Source organism: Pocillopora damicornis, chromosome 6 (genome assembly GCF_964200805.1).
Source record: "Pocillopora damicornis chromosome 6, jaPocDami1.2, whole genome shotgun sequence".
In the NCBI taxonomy this organism is placed as follows: Eukaryota; Metazoa; Cnidaria; class Anthozoa; order Scleractinia; family Pocilloporidae; genus Pocillopora; species Pocillopora damicornis.
Genome location: NC_142675.1, coordinates 14,385,042 through 14,405,000, shown reverse-complemented (window position 1 = coordinate 14,405,000; position 19,959 = coordinate 14,385,042). Strand labels below are relative to the sequence as shown.

The 19,959-nt window shown below is 38.9% G+C and overlaps 1 protein-coding gene across 1 annotated transcript in view; it reads left to right on the top strand.

Annotated features, from left to right (window-relative positions):
- Positions 1–19,959, top strand: part of LOC113674891 (scavenger receptor cysteine-rich type 1 protein M130) — a 37,165-nt gene extending 17,206 nt beyond the window's left edge. The window contains exons 8-20 of the mRNA XM_089210837.1: positions 714–1,028; positions 1,406–1,717; positions 2,975–3,289; positions 3,823–4,137; positions 5,394–5,711; positions 12,572–12,826; positions 13,583–13,837; positions 14,475–14,730; positions 15,304–15,557; positions 16,079–16,333; positions 17,464–17,718; positions 17,922–18,179; positions 18,958–19,959. Of these exons, the coding sequence (XP_089066963.1) occupies positions 714–1,028; positions 1,406–1,717; positions 2,975–3,289; positions 3,823–4,137; positions 5,394–5,711; positions 12,572–12,826; positions 13,583–13,837; positions 14,475–14,730; positions 15,304–15,557; positions 16,079–16,333; positions 17,464–17,718; positions 17,922–18,179; positions 18,958–19,298 (3,704 nt within the window). The 3' untranslated portion in view covers positions 19,299–19,959. The remainder of the gene's footprint in view (positions 1–713; positions 1,029–1,405; positions 1,718–2,974; positions 3,290–3,822; positions 4,138–5,393; positions 5,712–12,571; positions 12,827–13,582; positions 13,838–14,474; positions 14,731–15,303; positions 15,558–16,078; positions 16,334–17,463; positions 17,719–17,921; positions 18,180–18,957) is intronic.

Genomic DNA, 19,959 nt, shown 5'->3' with positions numbered 1-19,959 from the left:
ATAAGGTGTCATTCTAGTCCTCCTGTTTCCTCGATTGACACGTGATGTTTACGAAATTCGCCTCGATGATAAGATAGAGTTAATATGCATGGCTGTGGTATTTGTTTTTTACTGAGTTCCGTAGTTTTTTGTAAATTGTCCTCCATTGTTGTATGAAATTAAAGTCTTGAAAAGTGTCACGACAAGCCTTCGCTCGAGTGAAATTTAATTTCCGTAAAACTCTGAAAGATAAAGTGATCCGATCAAACTGATTGTGGTTTTAGTATAGGTACATGAATGTCTTACAACACACGAGAAACGAGCGAAATCCGTGTCTCAAGCAAAATCGACCGGACCGCTCTTTCAGAGACACTGTCTTAAAGCCGTTAAAATGGATGGCCCGAAAGAGCTAGATACTTACACCTCTCAAAGGGTGTCAAAATCGTCAATGTTGACCTCCATACCTATGATTATTTTCAACTTGCGAAAAACGGATTCTGAGCGCGTTCAATTTTCATCGTAGTTGCATGTTTGTAAACAACGGCTTTTTGTGGTTGAGTAGGATCCTTTAATACCCATCGTTTCAACTTAACGATTGACGGTAAAGAACTTTGGCAAGCATTTCCATCTTTTGTTTAACGAAAGATTAGTTGGGTAAATACTTCCAATTTTTAGGATCAAAATTTTTACTTGGTTCTACGATAACCGATTAACTTGTATTTACGTGATAACAGCTGTTCGTCTGGTTAATTCCTTCAATTCGTCAAGTTCTGGACGTGTTGAAGTGCTGTACAAAGGTGTGTGGGGAACCATTTGTGGCGACTCTTGGGACTTACAGGACGCTGCTGTAGTTTGTCGCCAGCTTGGATTCGAAGGAGCTTTAACAGCATTACGTACGTCAGAATTTGGATCAAGAATAGGTCAGATATGGTTGGATGAAGTGCAATGTGGGGGAGACGAGTCATCGATATCAGAGTGTGTTCACAGAGGATGGGGAGATCACGACTGTTCGTATTATTATACCGCTGGCGTAGTATGCCGACCCAGAAGTAAGGCGATGAGACACTTACAAAGTAGACCCTTCAAAGTAAAAAATGCACTTTATCTTGCTCTCGAATGCTCCTTGGAAGTGCTTTTTCTTGAACTGGATTCAATTGTATTGAACCAAGGCTAACCCTGCTAGACGGGAATTTTAAAGGATCCACTTTCTGCTTTAATTACTTTCCTCGAAAACGATCAAATCAAATTTTGGAAAAAGCATTTGAAGAATTCCTAATTAATTTAAATGTTGTTTTGAATTTACTAACTTCATGAACTACTAACTTTTACATGAAGCTATGTAGATAGACAAATATTTATGTTGAATCATATAAATACTAAATACAGTTCGTCAAGTCAGCTACCTTGTCTCTTTTTCTAATCATAGTTCGTTTGGTGAGCCCTAGTAATTCACCGTCTTCTGGTCGTGTGGAAGTGTGGTACAATGGTACATGGGGAACCATTTGTGGCAATTCTTGGGACTTACAGGACGCTGATGTGGTTTGTCGCCAACTTGGATACGATGGAGCTTTATTAGCACCTAGCAATGCAACATTTGGACAAGGAATTGGCCAGACATGGCTGGATAACGTTAAATGTATAGGAAATGAGACATTGATAACACAGTGCGGTCACGAAGGATGGGGAGTTCAGGACTGTGGGCATGTTAAAGACGCTGGCGTAGTTTGCAGACCGGCAGGTAAAGAGACAATTCACGCACAAAATATCATCATTTGCCTTCTACCGTTCAATTTTTCAGGAGAATATTGCTTATGCATTTTTTGTGATCCATCTTCGGTTAAGTAATGGTCCTGACGTAAAAACAACCCCATATTGCGTGATTGACGCCACTAGCAGTGGCGTCAACCACTTGAATGAAAAAACCAGCACTCGTGACCTTGAGACTAAACTTTGTCAATGAGATGTTCTCCACTGTTATTCGCAAAAACAGTATCATAGACATGCTTTTAAAAATGTTTTGGTAATTTTCCTGAGTCCTTTGTCCTTTCGCTTAAATTGGGAGTCAATGGGAATTTTCCAATACGAAAGTCTTTCTGCTGGCTTTACTCCTGAACAGGGAGAGAACGTAACTATGTTTAAAAGTAGGTGAGAATCGTTATTTTACTATCTACAGAGCTACTTAGCTTTTATAGTAATCGTGCACGTTGAAATTAAATCGTTCTAAGCCCAGCATATGTCTACTTGCACTCAGCCAATCAATTGTCAACGCCACATGTACCTTCCCTCTCTGGGTCACTCTTTTTCTGTTTTCAACCACAGGCGGCCCAAATTAATTAATTAATGAAAGCGTCACGCGTTGTGTGACTCGGTGTTAAGTTACGAGAGGAACCGTTGAGAATTCGAACACGTTATGAGGAATAGTATGAGGAACTAAATACGGTCGATTTGCAACGATAAATATTTTCGAAATATGCACATTCTACACGTAAAATCAATAGAACTTACGCACATCTTGTGTGTCTGTTGTAATTTCGAGCGATTTATGCCGTTTTAAGCTTGCTTTGCCACCACTGTTATTCCTGTCATAAGCCGAAGTCAAGGCTGCACACTCCGATTTCTACCGTTGTCCACGCGGAGGTGATTTGCGCCCAAAAAATCCTTCCAAGGGACATTTTTTTGGACGAAACACAAACCTTTTTATTTTTGTGCTGGCATGGGGTGTTTTTCTCAAATTCTTGGAGTTTTCCATTTATGAAATGGCCATATAAAAATTCAAATAGAGTCATAGGTTAAGGGTTTAGTTCCTGGTTTCCATTTAGCCTATATTCCTTTCAGGATCATTGATGATCACAAAACATTATAAGGTTGTAAGAGGCACTCTTTAATTTTACTCAAATAAGTGATTCGTGAGACAATTCCAATTTTACGTCAAGATTGAAAATCTTTGTTTAACAGCTCGACATTACTTAATGAACGTCTATGCTTATGATAACAGCTATTCGTTTAGTGAGTCCCGACAATTCACCGTCTTCTGGTCGTGTTGAAGTGTTGCACATAGGTACCTGGGGAACCATTTGTGATCATTCATGGGACCTACGGGATGCTAATGTGGTTTGTCGTCAGCTTGGATACGATGGAGCATTATCAGCGCCTAGAAATGCAGCATTTGGAAGAGGAACTGGCCAGATATGGCTTGAAGGTGTGCAGTGTATAGGAGATGAAATCGCGATATCGGACTGTTATCACAGAGGATGGAATGTGCACAACTGTGGGCATTATAGAGACGTTGGCGTTGTGTGCCGACCCAAAGGTAAGGCGATACACGCTGAAAGTGAATTTGTCAAAAGTAATGCTATATGCAGTAAACCAACACTAAGATCCGTTTAAGAGTAACCTTAGGTTACGCCACTTTTAAGTGTCCGGTTCCTATTTTGTTCGCATTTCATTTAGATAATACCGTCAGTTACAAAATAATTAGGTAATTTAGTATCATCAACTGAGTTTATAACGTAAATTGGCCAACGTAAAGAGTCTAAAAGCTAAGCTTTTAAATTCTTTACTGTGGCCAATATAGTTATCAACTCAGTTTATAATACTAACTTACCGTGTTATACTCTCCCACCGACGCAGCACCACAGTTTCTTTAGACATTTACCCGCTTTATACAAAATAATTTCTCTAAGCATAACTAGTGGATTCCCTCCTGTTATACTGGGCGGAGTTTACAGTATATATAATGAACGCCTTGAATCGAGTATATCAAACCTTAAGCTAAAACGACTTATAACTGTGAACCATACAAACATTAAATACGATTCCTTCACTCTCTCTCTCCATCGGCAGTTCGTTTGGTGAACCCTAGAAATTCACTGTCTTCTGGTCGTGTTGAAGTGCTGCATAATGGTACATGGGGAACCATTTGTGACAACTCATGGGACTTACAGGACGCTGATGTGGTTTGTCGACAGCTTGGATACGAAGGAGCTTTATTAGCACCTGGTGGGGCAGCATTTGGACAAGGAACTGGTCAGATATGGCTGGATAACGTTAAATGTATCAGAAACGAGACATTGATAACTCAGTGCAGTCACGGAGGATGGGGACTTCACAACTGTGGGCATCATCAAGACGTTGGTGTGGTGTGCCGCCATCTAAAAGGTCAATTTAATTTTGATCTTGCATGCGATTATTGTGAAACAACTTACTTTTTTGCTTAAATTTTGGTTTCTGATCGTTTGGAAGTTGCAAACCCATAATTTGAGGCGCGAAAATCAGGTACTTATAGCATGTCATGGGTTAACACCATCATCAAAGCCTGATTTTCTTAGACTTTTTTCTCAGCAATTTCTTCTACTGCAGTTTACCTTACGAGGATCATTTCGGTATTTGCTATCACCTAAAGTTCAAAATATAGTGTTTCCAATTTATTTTTCAAAACTTTTTCTTCTTAATGACGACGAACAAGAGTGTAAATTTAACGAAGTTTCACAGTTCTCACAATCCTGTGGATAGTACATTCATTTAGTTTGGATCTAAACTAATTACTCTTTCCCGTCTTGTTTACTAGTGTAGATGTGTTCATATGAGGAAGGAAAGGGTACCTTGGAATTATGATTAAACAAGTGATCTGATGCCTCAAATAGCTTTCTTGGGTTTCTTCTCCACATTTTTCTAGGTCCTGAAAATCAGTGATATAACATAGGCTAATGCTTGTTTAGTAGCGTGAGAGGATGCTTTTTCCCCCTCTATCTCTCTCTTACACTGGTTTCAACTATCTTTTCTAATGAAACTAAATATACTTTTGCAGCCAACTGGATGCAAACAAAAAAGTCACGACAGCGTTACGTTGGACAGACGCTCGAAAAAACTTGCGCGATCAGATCTCAGGATTCGTTACAGCGCCTTCTTGGAAGAAAAAAATTGCCCTTTTCACCTTATCCCTCGAATAGCTTTAAAAACTTTTGTTGTCCGCTGCAGTCCTCGACACAGTCCAGTCCTCAATGAATCGTCAAAAAAGTCCAGCTTATTCGTACAAAAAACTTCTATGTCGATGTCACTTTATTGTCATTTTAAAAAGCAACCATGAGACTATAGACTTACGCGTGAAAAATCTCTGTGTGTTCTGAATCTCTTTTACACGCTCTTCGTCGTCAAGCTGGGTGCTTTCACATTCCAGTTACATGACTCGATAGTCAGATATGGTTCCAGACATGATTGGAAGCATGATACATACGACAAAAAATCTTAACTAATGATTCCAGAGTACGAGTCTGTTACGCAGGCACGAAACGTGACTTCTTTGTTCCGTTTTGCTAGTGAAAACGGACCACAAACTGTCCTTTTAGTATTAGCTAAGGTGTCGGTTCTTTAAAACAACTTAAAATTGCTTTCGTATGTTTACACGTTAACCACAGTTCGTTTGGTGAGTCCCACTAATTCACCATCTTCTGGACATGTTGAAGTGCAGTATAGTGGTACATGGGGAACAATTTGTGGAAACGATTGGGACTTACAGGATGCACATGTAGTTTGTCGCCAGCTTGGATACAATGGCGCTTTATCGGCACCACGACTCGTAGTATATGGAGGAGGAAAAGGCCCCGTGTGGCTGAACAGGATGCAATGTGAAGGAAATGAGACATCCGTTTCACAATGCAGTCATGCGGGATGGGGAGAGGACTATTCTTACTGTTGGTATTATCATGCTGGTGTGGTGTGCCGTCGGCCAAAAGGTAAATTTTAATGATACTCACTTCATGTCGTAATGATTTCGTTCCTTGTCAGAGATATTTGCTGAATAATTCCTTTGGGAAGAGTTAAAAATACATGATTTAATTGTTTTCACGTAAAATTTATGAAGTTTTATATGATTAAAATGTACTACGATTTTGTGCTGTAACACGGAGGTAATATCTTGTTGCACTTTAGTTTTGGGCAACACGTTTTTGGAAAGGACTGGTGGCGATTTTCATCAGTTTGTTTTGTGTACAATTTCCAAGTGACAAGGCAAAATCAAGATGTAATTAATTAATGATGAAAAATTCAAATTGGCGAGGGAGCATTTTCTTCAAAGACAGTGATTCGATGCATTTGAGGAAGGGTATCAATTTTACGATTTTAGATAGTGTCGAGAACCATGCATTAGCCATGGTATGACTCTAATAATATAAAGTCTTACCAAAGCCTAAAATGTAATCAATGAAACTAATTGCAAGCTCATACTTGAATTGGTGACTGTCAAAAAATCTCCGCGTTGTATTTTTTTTGTTGTTCTTCTTCTTCTTCTTTGATATCCAAACCAAAGTATAAAACACGTCAACATTAGAAGTTAAGGAAAATAACCTTTAGGGCTCTATGTAATTTTATAAATCTGGAAAGCTTCATCTCAAGTCTGCAAATTAACACTTCTCAAAACTTTATTTTGCTTTTTCCACGCCATAGATTTACTTTTCCCCAACCGATTACAATTCACATTCTTTTTTAATTTTTAAAGTTGCATCTTTGGTTAGTTGGCTGGTAGGTGGTTAGTTGAGTGAATGGGTGGCCAAACGACCCTAAATGAGTTTCCTCAAAAAACTCGTGTATACTTAATGAAGACCACTGTACGATGATAAATAATTGAACAATGGTCAAACTCTCACATACCCATTCTTTCTATGACGAAGCCGAAATACAAAATCGAAATGGTTTCTTACCCACACATCAGTACCTCAATTGCTCAAATTTCACGATGAAGTTACAGTTATATTACTCCCGAGCGTTTTCACTTTTCGTTCATTTTTTTATTATCATTTCGAAAATTAGTCTTAATTTTTTTTTTTTTGTAGATTTCTAAGTCTTCTATTCCGTACCAAAAGGTTCGACTTTTGGTACGGAATATTACAAGAATCAATAAATCAATCGATCAATAAATTTTAGTCAACAGCGGAAAATTCATCGGCCATGTACTATATGTACATAACGATAACTATAACTTTGAGCGGATTTCAAGTTTGAACGAAGCGAAGGAATATCACGGATCTTAACGAGTCGTAAAACTGACTTGTTGATCCGTATGGATCGTGTAATGTGTCCACGAGTTGTGCGAACCGCATCTGTGGGGATCGTCTTTGGTATTCACGAGATATGCGAGCCGTATGGCTCGTCTAATATATTCACAGGTCGAGCTGTAGATCCGTAAATAGCCTTAATGATACTGGGGTTTTTGTCAGTCTGGTAATGATGATAAATCGATTTGTACGATCCGTAAGGATCGTCTAATATATTGACGAGTCATACGACTCTTACCGGTCGGTTAATAGGCATCCCTCCAAAACTGGTGAATCTCGATGGACGTATGGCCAATGCAAAACCATACCATAGAGAGAGTACCAAGCAAAACTTTAGTTGGACGCTGCTTCATCTCTTTTTCAATGCACATATCTTTAAATTGGAGAGAAATGTAAAAGACCAGAAGTGTATCGCGGCTTGAAGTCGGCTTAGCGACACACATGCGCCGAATGACTAATTTGCTCCTACGACAACCTCTTTGTGCGCGTGTGAAACTCAATCTCGAGCAACCAAAGCGCGAAAAATGAATGAGATTACGGCATTTGATGGGTCGAAGCACCCTTGTCCCCTGCAATCGACCAATACGAAACAACGGTGGGTGTTTTCTTAGATCTTTCCAAAGCATTTGACACTCTCGCCCATCAAATCTTGTTTGCCAAATTGGAGAACTATGGTATCCGTGACGCGGCTCTGCAGTGGTTTAAAAGCTACTTTTCTTTCCGCCAGCAATTTGTCCAATTTAATCAAGCTTGCTCTCCAATGCAAACCATAAAGTGTGGTGTCCCTCAAGGTTCGATTTTAGGCCTTCTATAGTTTATTCTATACATAAATGACCTCCCTAATGCTTCTGAATTAAAAGACCCTCTGCTTTTCGCTGATGACACCAGTATGTTTTATTCTCACTCGAACCCAAATTGCTTAGAATCCGTACTTAATGATGAACTCCAAAATATTGATGTTTGGCCAAAATGAAATAAGCTCTCAGTTAATATAAAGAAAACTAACTACGTAATTTTTAAACCCAGACAGAAGAAATTTAACTCCAGCATTTCTCTCTCCTTTAGAGGTAAATCCCAACAACAATCTAACGTACCTAAATTCCTTGGTGTCTATATTGATTATCATCTCACCTGGAAACACCATATCAGCTATGTATGTGAACAAATCGCTAAATCAATAGGTATTATATTCAGGTCTCGCTTTTTCCTATCTTCTACAACCAAACTCACTTTGTACTACTACTTAATTTATCCTTATATCGTCTATTGTAACTGCGCCTGGTCGTCCACATACGTACCTAACTTAAATAGAATTTATTTCTTGCAAAAGCGAGCTGTGCGGGCTATCACCAACTCGAATTCCGCTCCTTTATTCTCCAAACTAGGAATTTTAGATATTTTTCCAAGTCAGTACGTTTGAAATCGCCAAATTCGTGTTTTATTATAGAAATAACTTACTGCCTCCATTACTTCTCAATGTTTTTGTAACGAATAGCCAAATTCACAATTATGGTACCAGAACAACCAGTAATTATCGAACGCATTTGTGCTGTAAAAATCTGAAGCAATTTACAATTTTCTACCAAGGTCCTAAAATTTGGAACTCTCTTCCTGTTTCAATCACTCGTTCGTCAAACCTTCTTAGTTTTAAGACGAAAATGCAAGAGTTTTTACTTAAATAATCACTGAATTGGCCTAGCCGCGCATTCGCAGGACTTTTCCTTTACTTTATTTATTAATGTAAGCGAGGTTGTTCTCCCATAAGCCCGGTGGCTTCCTGCGTCTCCTCCCCTTCTAGCTATAACCGCTGTAAATAAATTTTTTTGTATTGTGTAAATAGGGCAAATAAAAGATGATGATGATGATGATAGAAACTTTAAACACCGAGAAGTTGAACGCGTGTATTAAAAAGAAAAAATCATACCCTAAAACGATCGTGAATAATAAAATTCAGTATTGAGAAATACTCGCATTAGGTAAGGAGGCCATCTTGCTCGAATGGGGCAATACCTACGCGAAGAGCTTTGCGATAAGTCCACAAAAAAATACAATTACAAATGTGCACCTTGAATTTCAAAATTTTTGCCTCAAGATTTGTCTGTGTTCACATTTAGCCTTTTCGTGTTTGCTTTTCTTCGTCGTCGTGCCTTGCTTTCACATTCCATTTGAGTGACGGTGCTCACACGGATCTTAAAATCTCGCATAACACGGGTAACAAACAAGCAAGTTCAGTTCAATGGCTAGAACACTTCCTAGAAGTTCCTGTTCAACTCTCGTTAAGTTTACAGAGCAGAATTTTGTGCGCGTACCAACATGACTCGGGTGAAGACCTTGCTAAGGATGATCGAAAACGGAAATACCGCAGTTGTTGCAATTACAGTGAAGGTAATTCTTGTAAAGGGTGACAATGCTAACGTCCCGCATGTCATATGATACGTATCTTTTCCCCAAAAGAGGCATAGGAACTCATAGAACTCATGGAATAAGGCCAGTTTCCCACTCTTGAGGACCCTCAGCGAAAATGCCGTATATTTTCCAAGGGCCTTTCGGCATTTGAGATCATTTATGATCTTGCTGAGCTCTTCTATTGGAGGCAGATGATCTAGCTTCACCTAAACATGTAGACTGGGCTGCATCAGTCGCACACGGCTCCCAGATGACGTTCCAACAAGCGTTATAGCTACTGGCTCTGGTCTGTGATAACATCACATGACTTGGTTGGGCCCGAACTCTTAAGGGACGAATTGTGAGACCCAATTGTGACTTAGCTAACTCTCTCCAACACCATTGAGTTATTGAAATATTATGATTTGTTTCGTTCATAAGCATGCTTGATCTAGAAAGTCGAAGATTCGTTTTGTACTCTAGCGAGTTGATCAGAAGTAGCATAGCAAATACATGTTAAATTTAACCAAGAGAGGGCGGTCTTGGAGGCCGCGGGGACAGTCAAATTTTTACTGCCGTTGGTGTTCCTTTTAAGTGCAACTTACTGTGTCTATCCTTACCTTCCAAGCTTCGCTTTCGGCTCCCTCTTTAGCGTTGGCTTCACCAAGAATGCGTAGGAGTTGGATAGCAAAGATTCTCTACGTACCACCTGTTGGTATTACTACCGCTGAGATCAGGGAATTTTTGACAGCAAATTAAACAGACATCATGCATCACCGTTTCATCCTGGGACAAACGCAGCCAGGAGAAGGTGGACTCTCTATACAGCCAAGAAGACAAGAAGTGTTGATTTTCAGTCTTGCCCGCGCATGGTAAATTATTTAGGCTTTGCGTACGTCGCTGATCACCTTCAGATGTTGATTCTAATCCGGGACGCATGGTTCGCAAACTCCAGATTACAAGGCAAGGAGTCTTCCTCTTTCTTGTGTTCAAGCGTGATGATGGAGAATTGCAACTTTATCATCGAGTGAGTTCTATGAGATTAGCCCCACACAGCCAGTGGAGCTGCGGTGGGACGGCACCTTACCCCCCTTACTTACATCTTACCAAATCGCTGGAAAGTCATCTCAAGCGTGCTATGGAGACTAGGCGGGGGAACACGGAGACCTTGAGTAGCCCATCGTCATCTTGGCGTTACTGGTAGGGCCCAAAGAAGAGGAGTTACTAACATAATTTGATACCAGAAGCAAGAATTGCCGAAAGGAGACGCAGTAGGCTATTCAGCTATGATTCGTCATCGACCCCTTTCGGAAAAAAATTAGTCGTATTTCCATCGTTCAAACATCCCACCAGCTTAGCTGAAGATTTCTTTGGAAAAAAACAAATCTGAATTCCCCTTTCGTACCACGTGCCCTCACTGGTTCAAGTATATGCACTCTTCATTTCACTGGTAATCCATTTTCGAAAATTACTTGGATAAGGGAAGACGCAGGAGATGTTCTTAGTAGAAATGAAGAGCTCACTTTTTCAGCTTTCCATCGCAGCCAAGCAGCCAATCGTCAATGCCTGTTGCAAAGGGGGGAAGAAACCCATAGCTGGGAACACAAAGCACCACTCAACAACGAGGAGGCGGACAACGACGCCATCTTCAAGGAAGACAAGCCAATTTTTTGGAGGGTCTTTTTGTGCTCTGTGATCTCTGAGAGCATTGGTGGAGTCAGCAGAGACATCCTGATTGATTCAGGTTCTGAAAGCAACCTAATTAGCATGGGTACTTTGCAGGAACTAAAATATCAGGGGCTAAAGATTGCGTTACAACCATGCATAAAGAAGTCGTATGCTTATGGGGGTTGAGAGCTTGAAGCTGAAAGTCAGTTTCAGTCAGAAGTTTCTGTTGCCAAGACAAAGATTGTGGCAGATTTTATTGTGGTCAATACAGGGCGTTGTTTGTTAGGATACGCAATCGCCACAGACCTTGGAATCCTTCGTGTGGGTCCAGCAGAGACTTTCAATACGGGGAACTGTAACACTGTCGATGACACTTTCGTCGGAGAACTCAAAGCAAAATGTTCCATTGTTTCTCAGGGAATCGGGAAACTAAAGGATTTTAAGTTGAAACTATATATTGATTCTAGTGTAATCACAGTGGTTCAAAAGATGGGATGAGTGCCCTTTTCATTAAAAGACAAAGCCACCACCAAGGTTAATGAACTCTTTGAAAAGGACATTATTGATGGGCCCACAACATGGGTTAGTTCCGTTGTTATTGTCCCAAAAGCGTCAGGAAGCGTAAGGTTATGTGTTGATATGCGAAGGGCTAACGAAGCCATTATCCGTCAGAGGTGGCCTATACAAACCATAGATGAAGTGCCTGAGAGTCTTAATGGAAGTGCCGTCTTCTAAAAATTGGATTTGAGATGGGGTTTTCAACAGATCGAGTTGGATGCTGATTGAAGGGATATCGCTGCCTTTGCCATCAATGACAGAATATTTCGGTATAAACGTTTAATCTTTGGTGTACATGCTGCGCCAGAAAAGTATCAACATATCATCACCTAGTCAATGGCAGGTCTACAAGGTGTGGCTAATATATTCATTGACTGGATGCCCAGTTTGCAAATCATGGACTACCTAAAGGTCTGGGTACCGACAATGGTACACGCGTAGACCGCCATCTCCTAAATGAATTGAAATTTCACTGAACTTTAAAACTTGTGACTATCCGTCTTTCTTTATCAAATGGTGGGATCCCAGACCCCTCTGATTCGCAAATGCAATGAGCGTGTAGGATCTAGTTTCTTTTGTGTGCCCATTTCAAGAAACATAATAACCCACTTTTACAGCACTCTATTTTCATCTATATCATTATAGAAAGTATCAAATTTACATAAAAACCAACCAGGAAAACCAACTCAGAGCCGTTTGATCAGTAATAGAAACAAACTATACATAGTCTTACCAGGTTTAAAATTCGAGTGAGGAACTGAGATCTCCCACTGTGGGCTGAAAATTCCCATAAAAATAAAGTCTAACTTGGAAAATACGACAATTTTGTATAAGTGAGCGAGTCAGACTTTCTGCCTGCTCCGTTCGCAAGGTACAACTTTGAATAAAAGAGAAACAAATCGAAGGCAAAAATTATCTTTTCTTTCTTACAGACGAACCTCTGGTTCTAAACTTAGAATGTCCGAGATCACTTTTTGAGGGATATGCCGTAACTCTTCATTGTCATGCAAGTGGAAATCCTCCCCCAAATATTACCTGGGTATGGCAGGACACAGGAGAGGTTCTGGGTACCAAAGGAAAGCTGACTCTTACAGCGGTAAATCGCAGCGAGGCAGGCACTTATCAGTGCTCCGCGTGGAATGGAATTGGCAGCAGCTCCAATAGAACATGCAGTCTGGATGTGTATTGTACGCCATTCATTGTTATTAATTAGGAAGATAGTTTAAAAGTATATTTTATACGGTAAAATTAGGCCCAGGCATACTAAGGAATTTACTTATTGACGCAAGCACACAATTAACAATTATTTATCGAAGTGAAGATGTCAAGTGGTAGAAATTTACAAAGGTAAATGTTCTCCTCTAAAAACCGACAATGAGGTGAACAGTTGTTTAAGTATATAATTAAAAGAGTGAGATAGTAAGTTTATCGCAGTGATTTAAACTTATTTATTCCTGCAATGATTACAGTATTTTCGAGCCCATATCCCGTGCGCATTGCTCGTTTAGGTGAATAGCCATGGATATTCGGAGTTTGAGTAGCCGATTAGAGCTCACTTTCAACGGTACTCCTTTTTTTAGTATATACTGATAAATGAGCGTAAAAACATTCCATATGATAAAATTTATACCTTAATTTATTTAATGATAAGCTTAATTACATATCAACACAATTTGGAAAGCTTCTGGTTATGTCTCAACTTTCTTCAGGTTATTACAAATTTTATTGCTATGATCCTGCCATTTAAGTTTTGTATCTAATCAAAACTTTGAACATGGACTAGATTTTACCATAGAGGCAACATTTTGCAAGGGTTCAGTGGTTCCCGCTAAGGCGTAACCAATGTGGTAAAACACAAAAGAACGAAAAGTCAAAAGTTATATCTTTTTTTTTGAAAAAGATTCCTATCTTACCTCATGTATATTATAAATTTTCTCCTCCAGATCATCCACAGATATTCGACATGCATTGTCCAACCACAATAGTTGAGGGAAGTAACGTAACTCTTCATTGTAATGTTACTGGAAACCCATTGCCAAATATCGTGTGGATTTGGCGATACACAGGATCTGTTCTCGGTAGAAGTGAAAAGCTGACTCTTACTGATGTTAATCGAAGTCAAACGGGGACTTATCTGTGTCGTGCATGGAATGGAATCGGAAGTAATTCCACCAGGACATGCGGCCTAGATGTGTATTGTGAGCAAAACGTTTATCCCTTTTCCTTGCTTCACGAAACTGTCGGGAAAAGTTTGAAAGTAACGTTTTTCCTTCAATTACTGCCTTTTCAAATTCTTATTTCGCTGTAAACTGAGCTGGATTTTCTCAATTTCGTTTTTATGTGTGTTCGATTAAGCATTACTAAACGTAATACAGATTTTACGGCAGATTTTCTTTTAATTACGTGCAGGGTATTTTTGACAAGATAGTTTTAAGACAAAAGCCCCTATCTCTCTCTTTTTTCGTTTTTTAAGTGTTGACCAAAAGTGGTTAACCATCACGTCAATGATAATTTTACTCTTTGATGAATACCAATATGCCATGTGTGACGGGGTGAAAACCAAGTAAGTTATTCTGTTGCAGTGCAGCTGTACCACAGAACGTGTATACTATTTTCTTTAATGACTTATTTATGACGACGATCTCCAAACCACTTTCGATGCTGATTATAAAGCGACACCACATTCTCTAAATGTCAAATATCTTCAAACTTGTTTTAAAGGTGATATTTAATGGTTGGACCGAGTTTCTACCTCCGTAGAGCGCAGAAAAGTAATTTCATCCTATTTGACAGATATTCAAAAGTTTTTAAGTGAACTCAATCTTTTTCTTTCAGTCGAAGCTCAAGTTCAAGCCTTACATTGTCCAAGCTCAGTAACTGAGGGCAGTAACGTAAATCTTCAGTGTAATGCTACTGGTAATCCTTCTCCGAACATCACATGGATATGGCAAGATACAGGAATTGTTCTTGGCAGCAATGATCATCTTATGATGTTGGATGTACATCGCAGGCATACGGGGATTTATCAGTGTCATGCATGGAATGGAATTGGCAATAGCTCGATCAGTACATGTTACTTGGATGTATTTTTTAAGTCAATTAACTTTAATGTTAAAGTTGATGGTATGCAAACACCTTACCAAATCGCTGGAGTGTCCTCTACATTGTGCTGTAGAGTCTGAGAAGAGAAGAGCGAATATCTTCTAGTCGGCGTTTCTGGTAGGAGCCAAAGGGGAGGACTAACTGGTACAACAGCTTTAGGAGCTGCCAGAAAAGGAAATACAGTAAGCGATCCAGCCACGAATCGTCATTAAGCCCTCTTGGAAAAACAAGAAGAAATCGTTTTTTCATTCGTCAAAAGATCCAACCAGCTACGCTGGCCATACTATCTCTCTGTTAGTTTGGGCAAAATTTTTTCGAGGCTAGATTCCAATTTTCGTACCACGTGTCCCCATTGGGTCATTTATAGGCACCCTTACCGGTAAAAAGATCTCTTAAACATAACGAGAGTTACTTAAATTGCTCTTCTAGAGAGGAGAAATTTCCCACCACTTACTTAAGTCTTTGTTTTGGCAAGCTGATAAGTATTGAGCACGAGGCCCTTACTCCATTACAAAAATTTGTTAAATTTATTTCTAATTTATTTTTTTCTCTTCTCCTTAGTCGAACCCCAGATTCTAAACATACAATGTCCAAGCTCAAAAGTGGAGGGAAGTAACTTAACTCTCAATTGTAATGTTACTGGTAATCCTCCTCCGAACATTACTTGGATATGGGAAGACACAGGAAATGTTCTTGGTAGCAACGAGGAGCTCACTTTTTCAGCTGTCGATCGAAGTCAAACAGGCAATTACCAATGCATGGCGATGAATGGAATTGGTAACAGTTCCACCAGAACATGTAACTTGAACGTGTTTTGTAAGTAAAAAATATTTTTACGTCAAACTTTTTCCTGTTTCATTACACTGGACAAAAACTGTGTGGTCATGGCTAGAACTGCTATTAGTAATATTGCTTTTCTAATCCACACAAATTATCTTCAATTCAAAGTCTGAATCAATTGCTGGGACGGATCCATGAATTGTTGAAGAGAAGGTTCCAAATAAGTTTTCTTTCGTGGCAAATCACTTCTCAATCAATCACTTCTTATTGGCGATATCTAGCACACGTAAAAAATATCGTATTTCTTCACGCGTGTTGTTACGGCTTTTCTTAGGGCTAGAAATCCTTGTATAACACCGTAGCTCATATGATAAATTGTTATATACACTAAATCAGACTCCTTTGCCATAATCGTTCTTTTTCATAACGCAACGACTGATTTGGTATTATTAAGCTCTAAAGCACTTAATTTTTCTTTATATCGCAGAAAAATACGTTTGCAAAACTGAATGGTTTATAAGCCAATCGAAGGCAAAATTATTTTCTTTTTCCTATAGACGAACCTCTGGTTCTAAACTTAGAATGTCCGACATCAATCATTGAGGGATATGACGCGACTCTTCATTGCAATGCAACTGGAAATCCTCCCCCAAATATTAACTGGATACGGAAAGACACAGGAGACGTTCTGGGTACCAATGAACAGCTAACTCTGACAGATGTTAGGCGCAGCGAAGCAGGCACTTATCAGTGCTCAGCGTGGAATGGAATTGGGAATAACTCCACCAGGACATGCAGCGTGGATGTGTATTGTAAGCCATCACTCTCATTAATTGCGAAAATAGTTAACTTTCCACCGAAAAGTAGGTCCTAGGGATGCTATTTTAGGAATTTATTTTATAACAAAGAAGAAATGATATACAGATTAAGCCAAGATGAATGCAACGTTTTATTCACACCTCCAATGGATAAAGTTGAAATCTCTAAAGCCAGGTGTGTACCTGAATGAGTGACAAAAACTCTCCATGTAATAAATTTTCTCTTTTTCTCCAATTAATTTTAACCAAGATTTAAAGAAATAAACCCAATCGCTTAAAACAGGTTTTAACTGACCTCGAAATCTTCACAGCTTTCAAGTCTGCAAGTTAAGAATTAAAAGAAATCTGAAATTAATACATGAATTTAGAAGCGTTTGGACAGGCCCCATGCGTGTATGGGTGGATGGCCGTAGCAACTATACAAATCGTGAATTTTTTCCTTAAATTTGTTTCAAGATATGGTGAAATACATATGAACACTTCAGAAAAATATCTCGTAGTTTGTAAAGTTCCCAGAAATTTTTCAATTTTCTTCAGGTTATAACAAATTTGATTGTTACGGTCCTGTCATTTAAGTGTCTTTCTTAATCTCAACACTGAACATGGGCTGTGTCTTCAAGGAAGTGGTCCTGATCATCTGTTGGCATACGTATGTTCTGAGCAATTCCTCTTTATCACCAGCATACTCTTTTTCTCAAGATATTTTTATGACAAAAGTCCCTTTCTCCCTCTTTATGGGAATTTTACAGGAATTTTATTGACTCCTCATATAATAAGGTAAGAAAAAAGTGAAAGTTTTCTGTTGTAGGGCAGCTGAACCACAGAACGTCGTTAATAGCAAAGATCCGGTTTTGAAGAAAAATACCAACGAATGGCGTGTATGCTTTTTTAACAATGCCTTGTTTTTGACAATGATCACCAAACCACTTTCAATACTAAGTATAAGGCACATCACATTTTCTAAATGTCAAATATCCTCAAACGTGTTTTAAATGTGATATTTAGTGATTGGACCGTATTTCTACCTCAGTATAGCACAGAAAAGGAATTTTATCCTATTTTACAGATATTCAAAAATTTTTCAGTTAATTTCATCTGTTTTTGTTTTTTTTTTTTTTTTTCAGTCGAAGCTCAAGTTCAAGCCTTACATTGTCCAAGCTCAGTAACTGAGGGCAGTAGCGTAAATCTTCAGTGTAATGCTACTGGTAATCCCTCCCCAAACATCACATGGATATGGCAAGATACAGGAATTGTTCTTGGCAGCAATGGTCATTTTGTTCTGGTTGATGTACATCGCAGGCATACGGGGATTTATCAGTGCCATGCATGGAATGGAATTGGCAATAGCTCGATCAATACATGTTACTTGGATGTATTTTGTAAGTCAATTACCTGTAAAGTTTGCTCAGCATGTTTCAGCTGAGTAACATGCGAGAAGTAAAATAATATAATAATGACAATAAAGTTTTATTATTTTTTTTAAGAAGTTGTTTCTTTTGTGGGAGTGATATAACATACAATCGTTCCCCCAATCAGGCCCTGAGGCTGACTGCGAGAATAACGAACTATGTTTATTTTACAGACTTGCCGACTGGTACACGAATGACATCTGACGGGAATGATACTGTCGTTTTAGCTGGAGGTAGTTTGTTCCTAAACTGCACTTCAGATGCTAATCCCGCAGTTCATGTGTTTCAGTTGAAATTCGATAGTACCCGCGTCGCCACCAGCAGCTCTGGGATGTTTAGTGTTACTGTGAGGAAAGCTGGAATATACATATGTATCCCTGTAAATGAAGTGGGCTCAGGAGACAATGCAACAGTCAAAGTAACTGTTCTCGGTAAATAGATATTGTCTAAAATGACTTTTATCACTGGATTCTATGGTCTAAAATTGTCATCTAAATCAGTTTGAATCAGTAGAACCGACTAACTGCAGAACGGATAACTGAGGAGGACCTTTCAAGTGTTAGCATAACATTTGACTGAGAAGTGCTATATCTGTGAATGACGCTATAAACTTTGAATTAATCAGAATAAAATCGATTTACTTGAGTTAGGCAGAAAAGCACGTCTAGAGTGCTACTGAATATCCTGGTGGAAATCCTGCAAAACTTTGAGTAGATGTCCTTTCTGGGATCATATTTTGTGTATTCAAAAAAGTAGCAAGCATGTGCTTTCGTTCGGTGGAAAATCTAAAAATTTACTTCGTAGATTGGATTGCCGAAAAATCATTTTCAAAGAAAATAAAGGATAGGTGGATCAACTGAGATCTTTTTTTTTTCGGAATACTCGGCCAGTTTACGGAGCACTAATCTTAGTGTTCACCGCGCTTTAACAGTGAGTGTGAAAATTCAGGGATCCGTAGATTGTGCAGTTCCGCAGCCCCAGCTTGAGAGTTTGTTTGTTTGTTTGTTTGTTTGTTTGTTTGTTTGTTTGATTGAATGAATGAATGAATGAATGAATGAATAAATGCATGAATGAATGAATGAATGAATGTATGTATGTATGTATGTATGTATGTATGTATGTATGTATGTATGTATGTATAAATAAATATATATATATATATATATATATTTTTTTTTTTTTTTTAATTCCCTTTATATCTTTTTGTAGATTCTCCTGGTTTTCCAGAATTTGTAAACAACACCGTTGACACGATAACTATAAGGTGGTCACCAATTAATCTTCATTATGCTACATATACCGTAAATATAAGACCTGAAGAAGAAACAGCGTGGATGAACGCAACGTGTAAACAGACTATTTGGCAGAATCATTGCACAGTGACGGGCACAGTTGCTGAGGTTGTTGGCCTCGAAGAGGACTCTGGGTATCATTTTAGAGTTTATGCTAACTACAGAGGCGTCAGAGGTGACGCCAGTTTACCATCAGGAGCCTTCAGAACAGCAGGTGATGTTGGATTATGTGGTTCTCTGAATCGTTGCCGTGAATGAAAGTTGTTCTTCGGTATACTGTACTCAGTTTGGATGAGAGAAAAATATTTGCTTTCATTAGAGACATTTTTTGGAATAGGTAGTTAAAACGGAGCATTCAGATATTGGAATGCTCTGTTTTTACTTCTATTTCAATCTATAATTTGTAATACGTATTTGCTAATGAAATGAATAGGTAATTAGCAATACTAACAGGCCCAACAAATGAGCCCGACAAGGCGTAAAGATATAAAGAAATACCCATGAAGTGGTTTTTTCTTTATCATTATCAGTCAAATATATCTTTATTGTGTGCAACAAGAACAACACAATAAAGATAAATTACGACTCCATAGTTACCTCAGCCTTTTTGTTTACTTAAGGTATACGTTTTACCTTATTTAGGCATTTCAGGCGTGCTTGCTTTACCATTGGCACTTAAAGTAGCAAGTGCTAGTAATGGTTCAACCTAATGCAAATAACGTCTTCCCTGAGTGCGATTGATTGTCGAAAAGAAGGGGACCATTGGCTGCTCTACACGAGCTTGGAGTTTTCTCTTTCAGGTTTACTCTTTTGTTTTTCAGCACTGGCGTATCTGATGTTGTAGCAGATACCTGGGTACGTTTGCGTTGAATTTGAGTGGTAGGCGTACCGTCTTGGAGCACTTTAAGAGCGCTTGTCT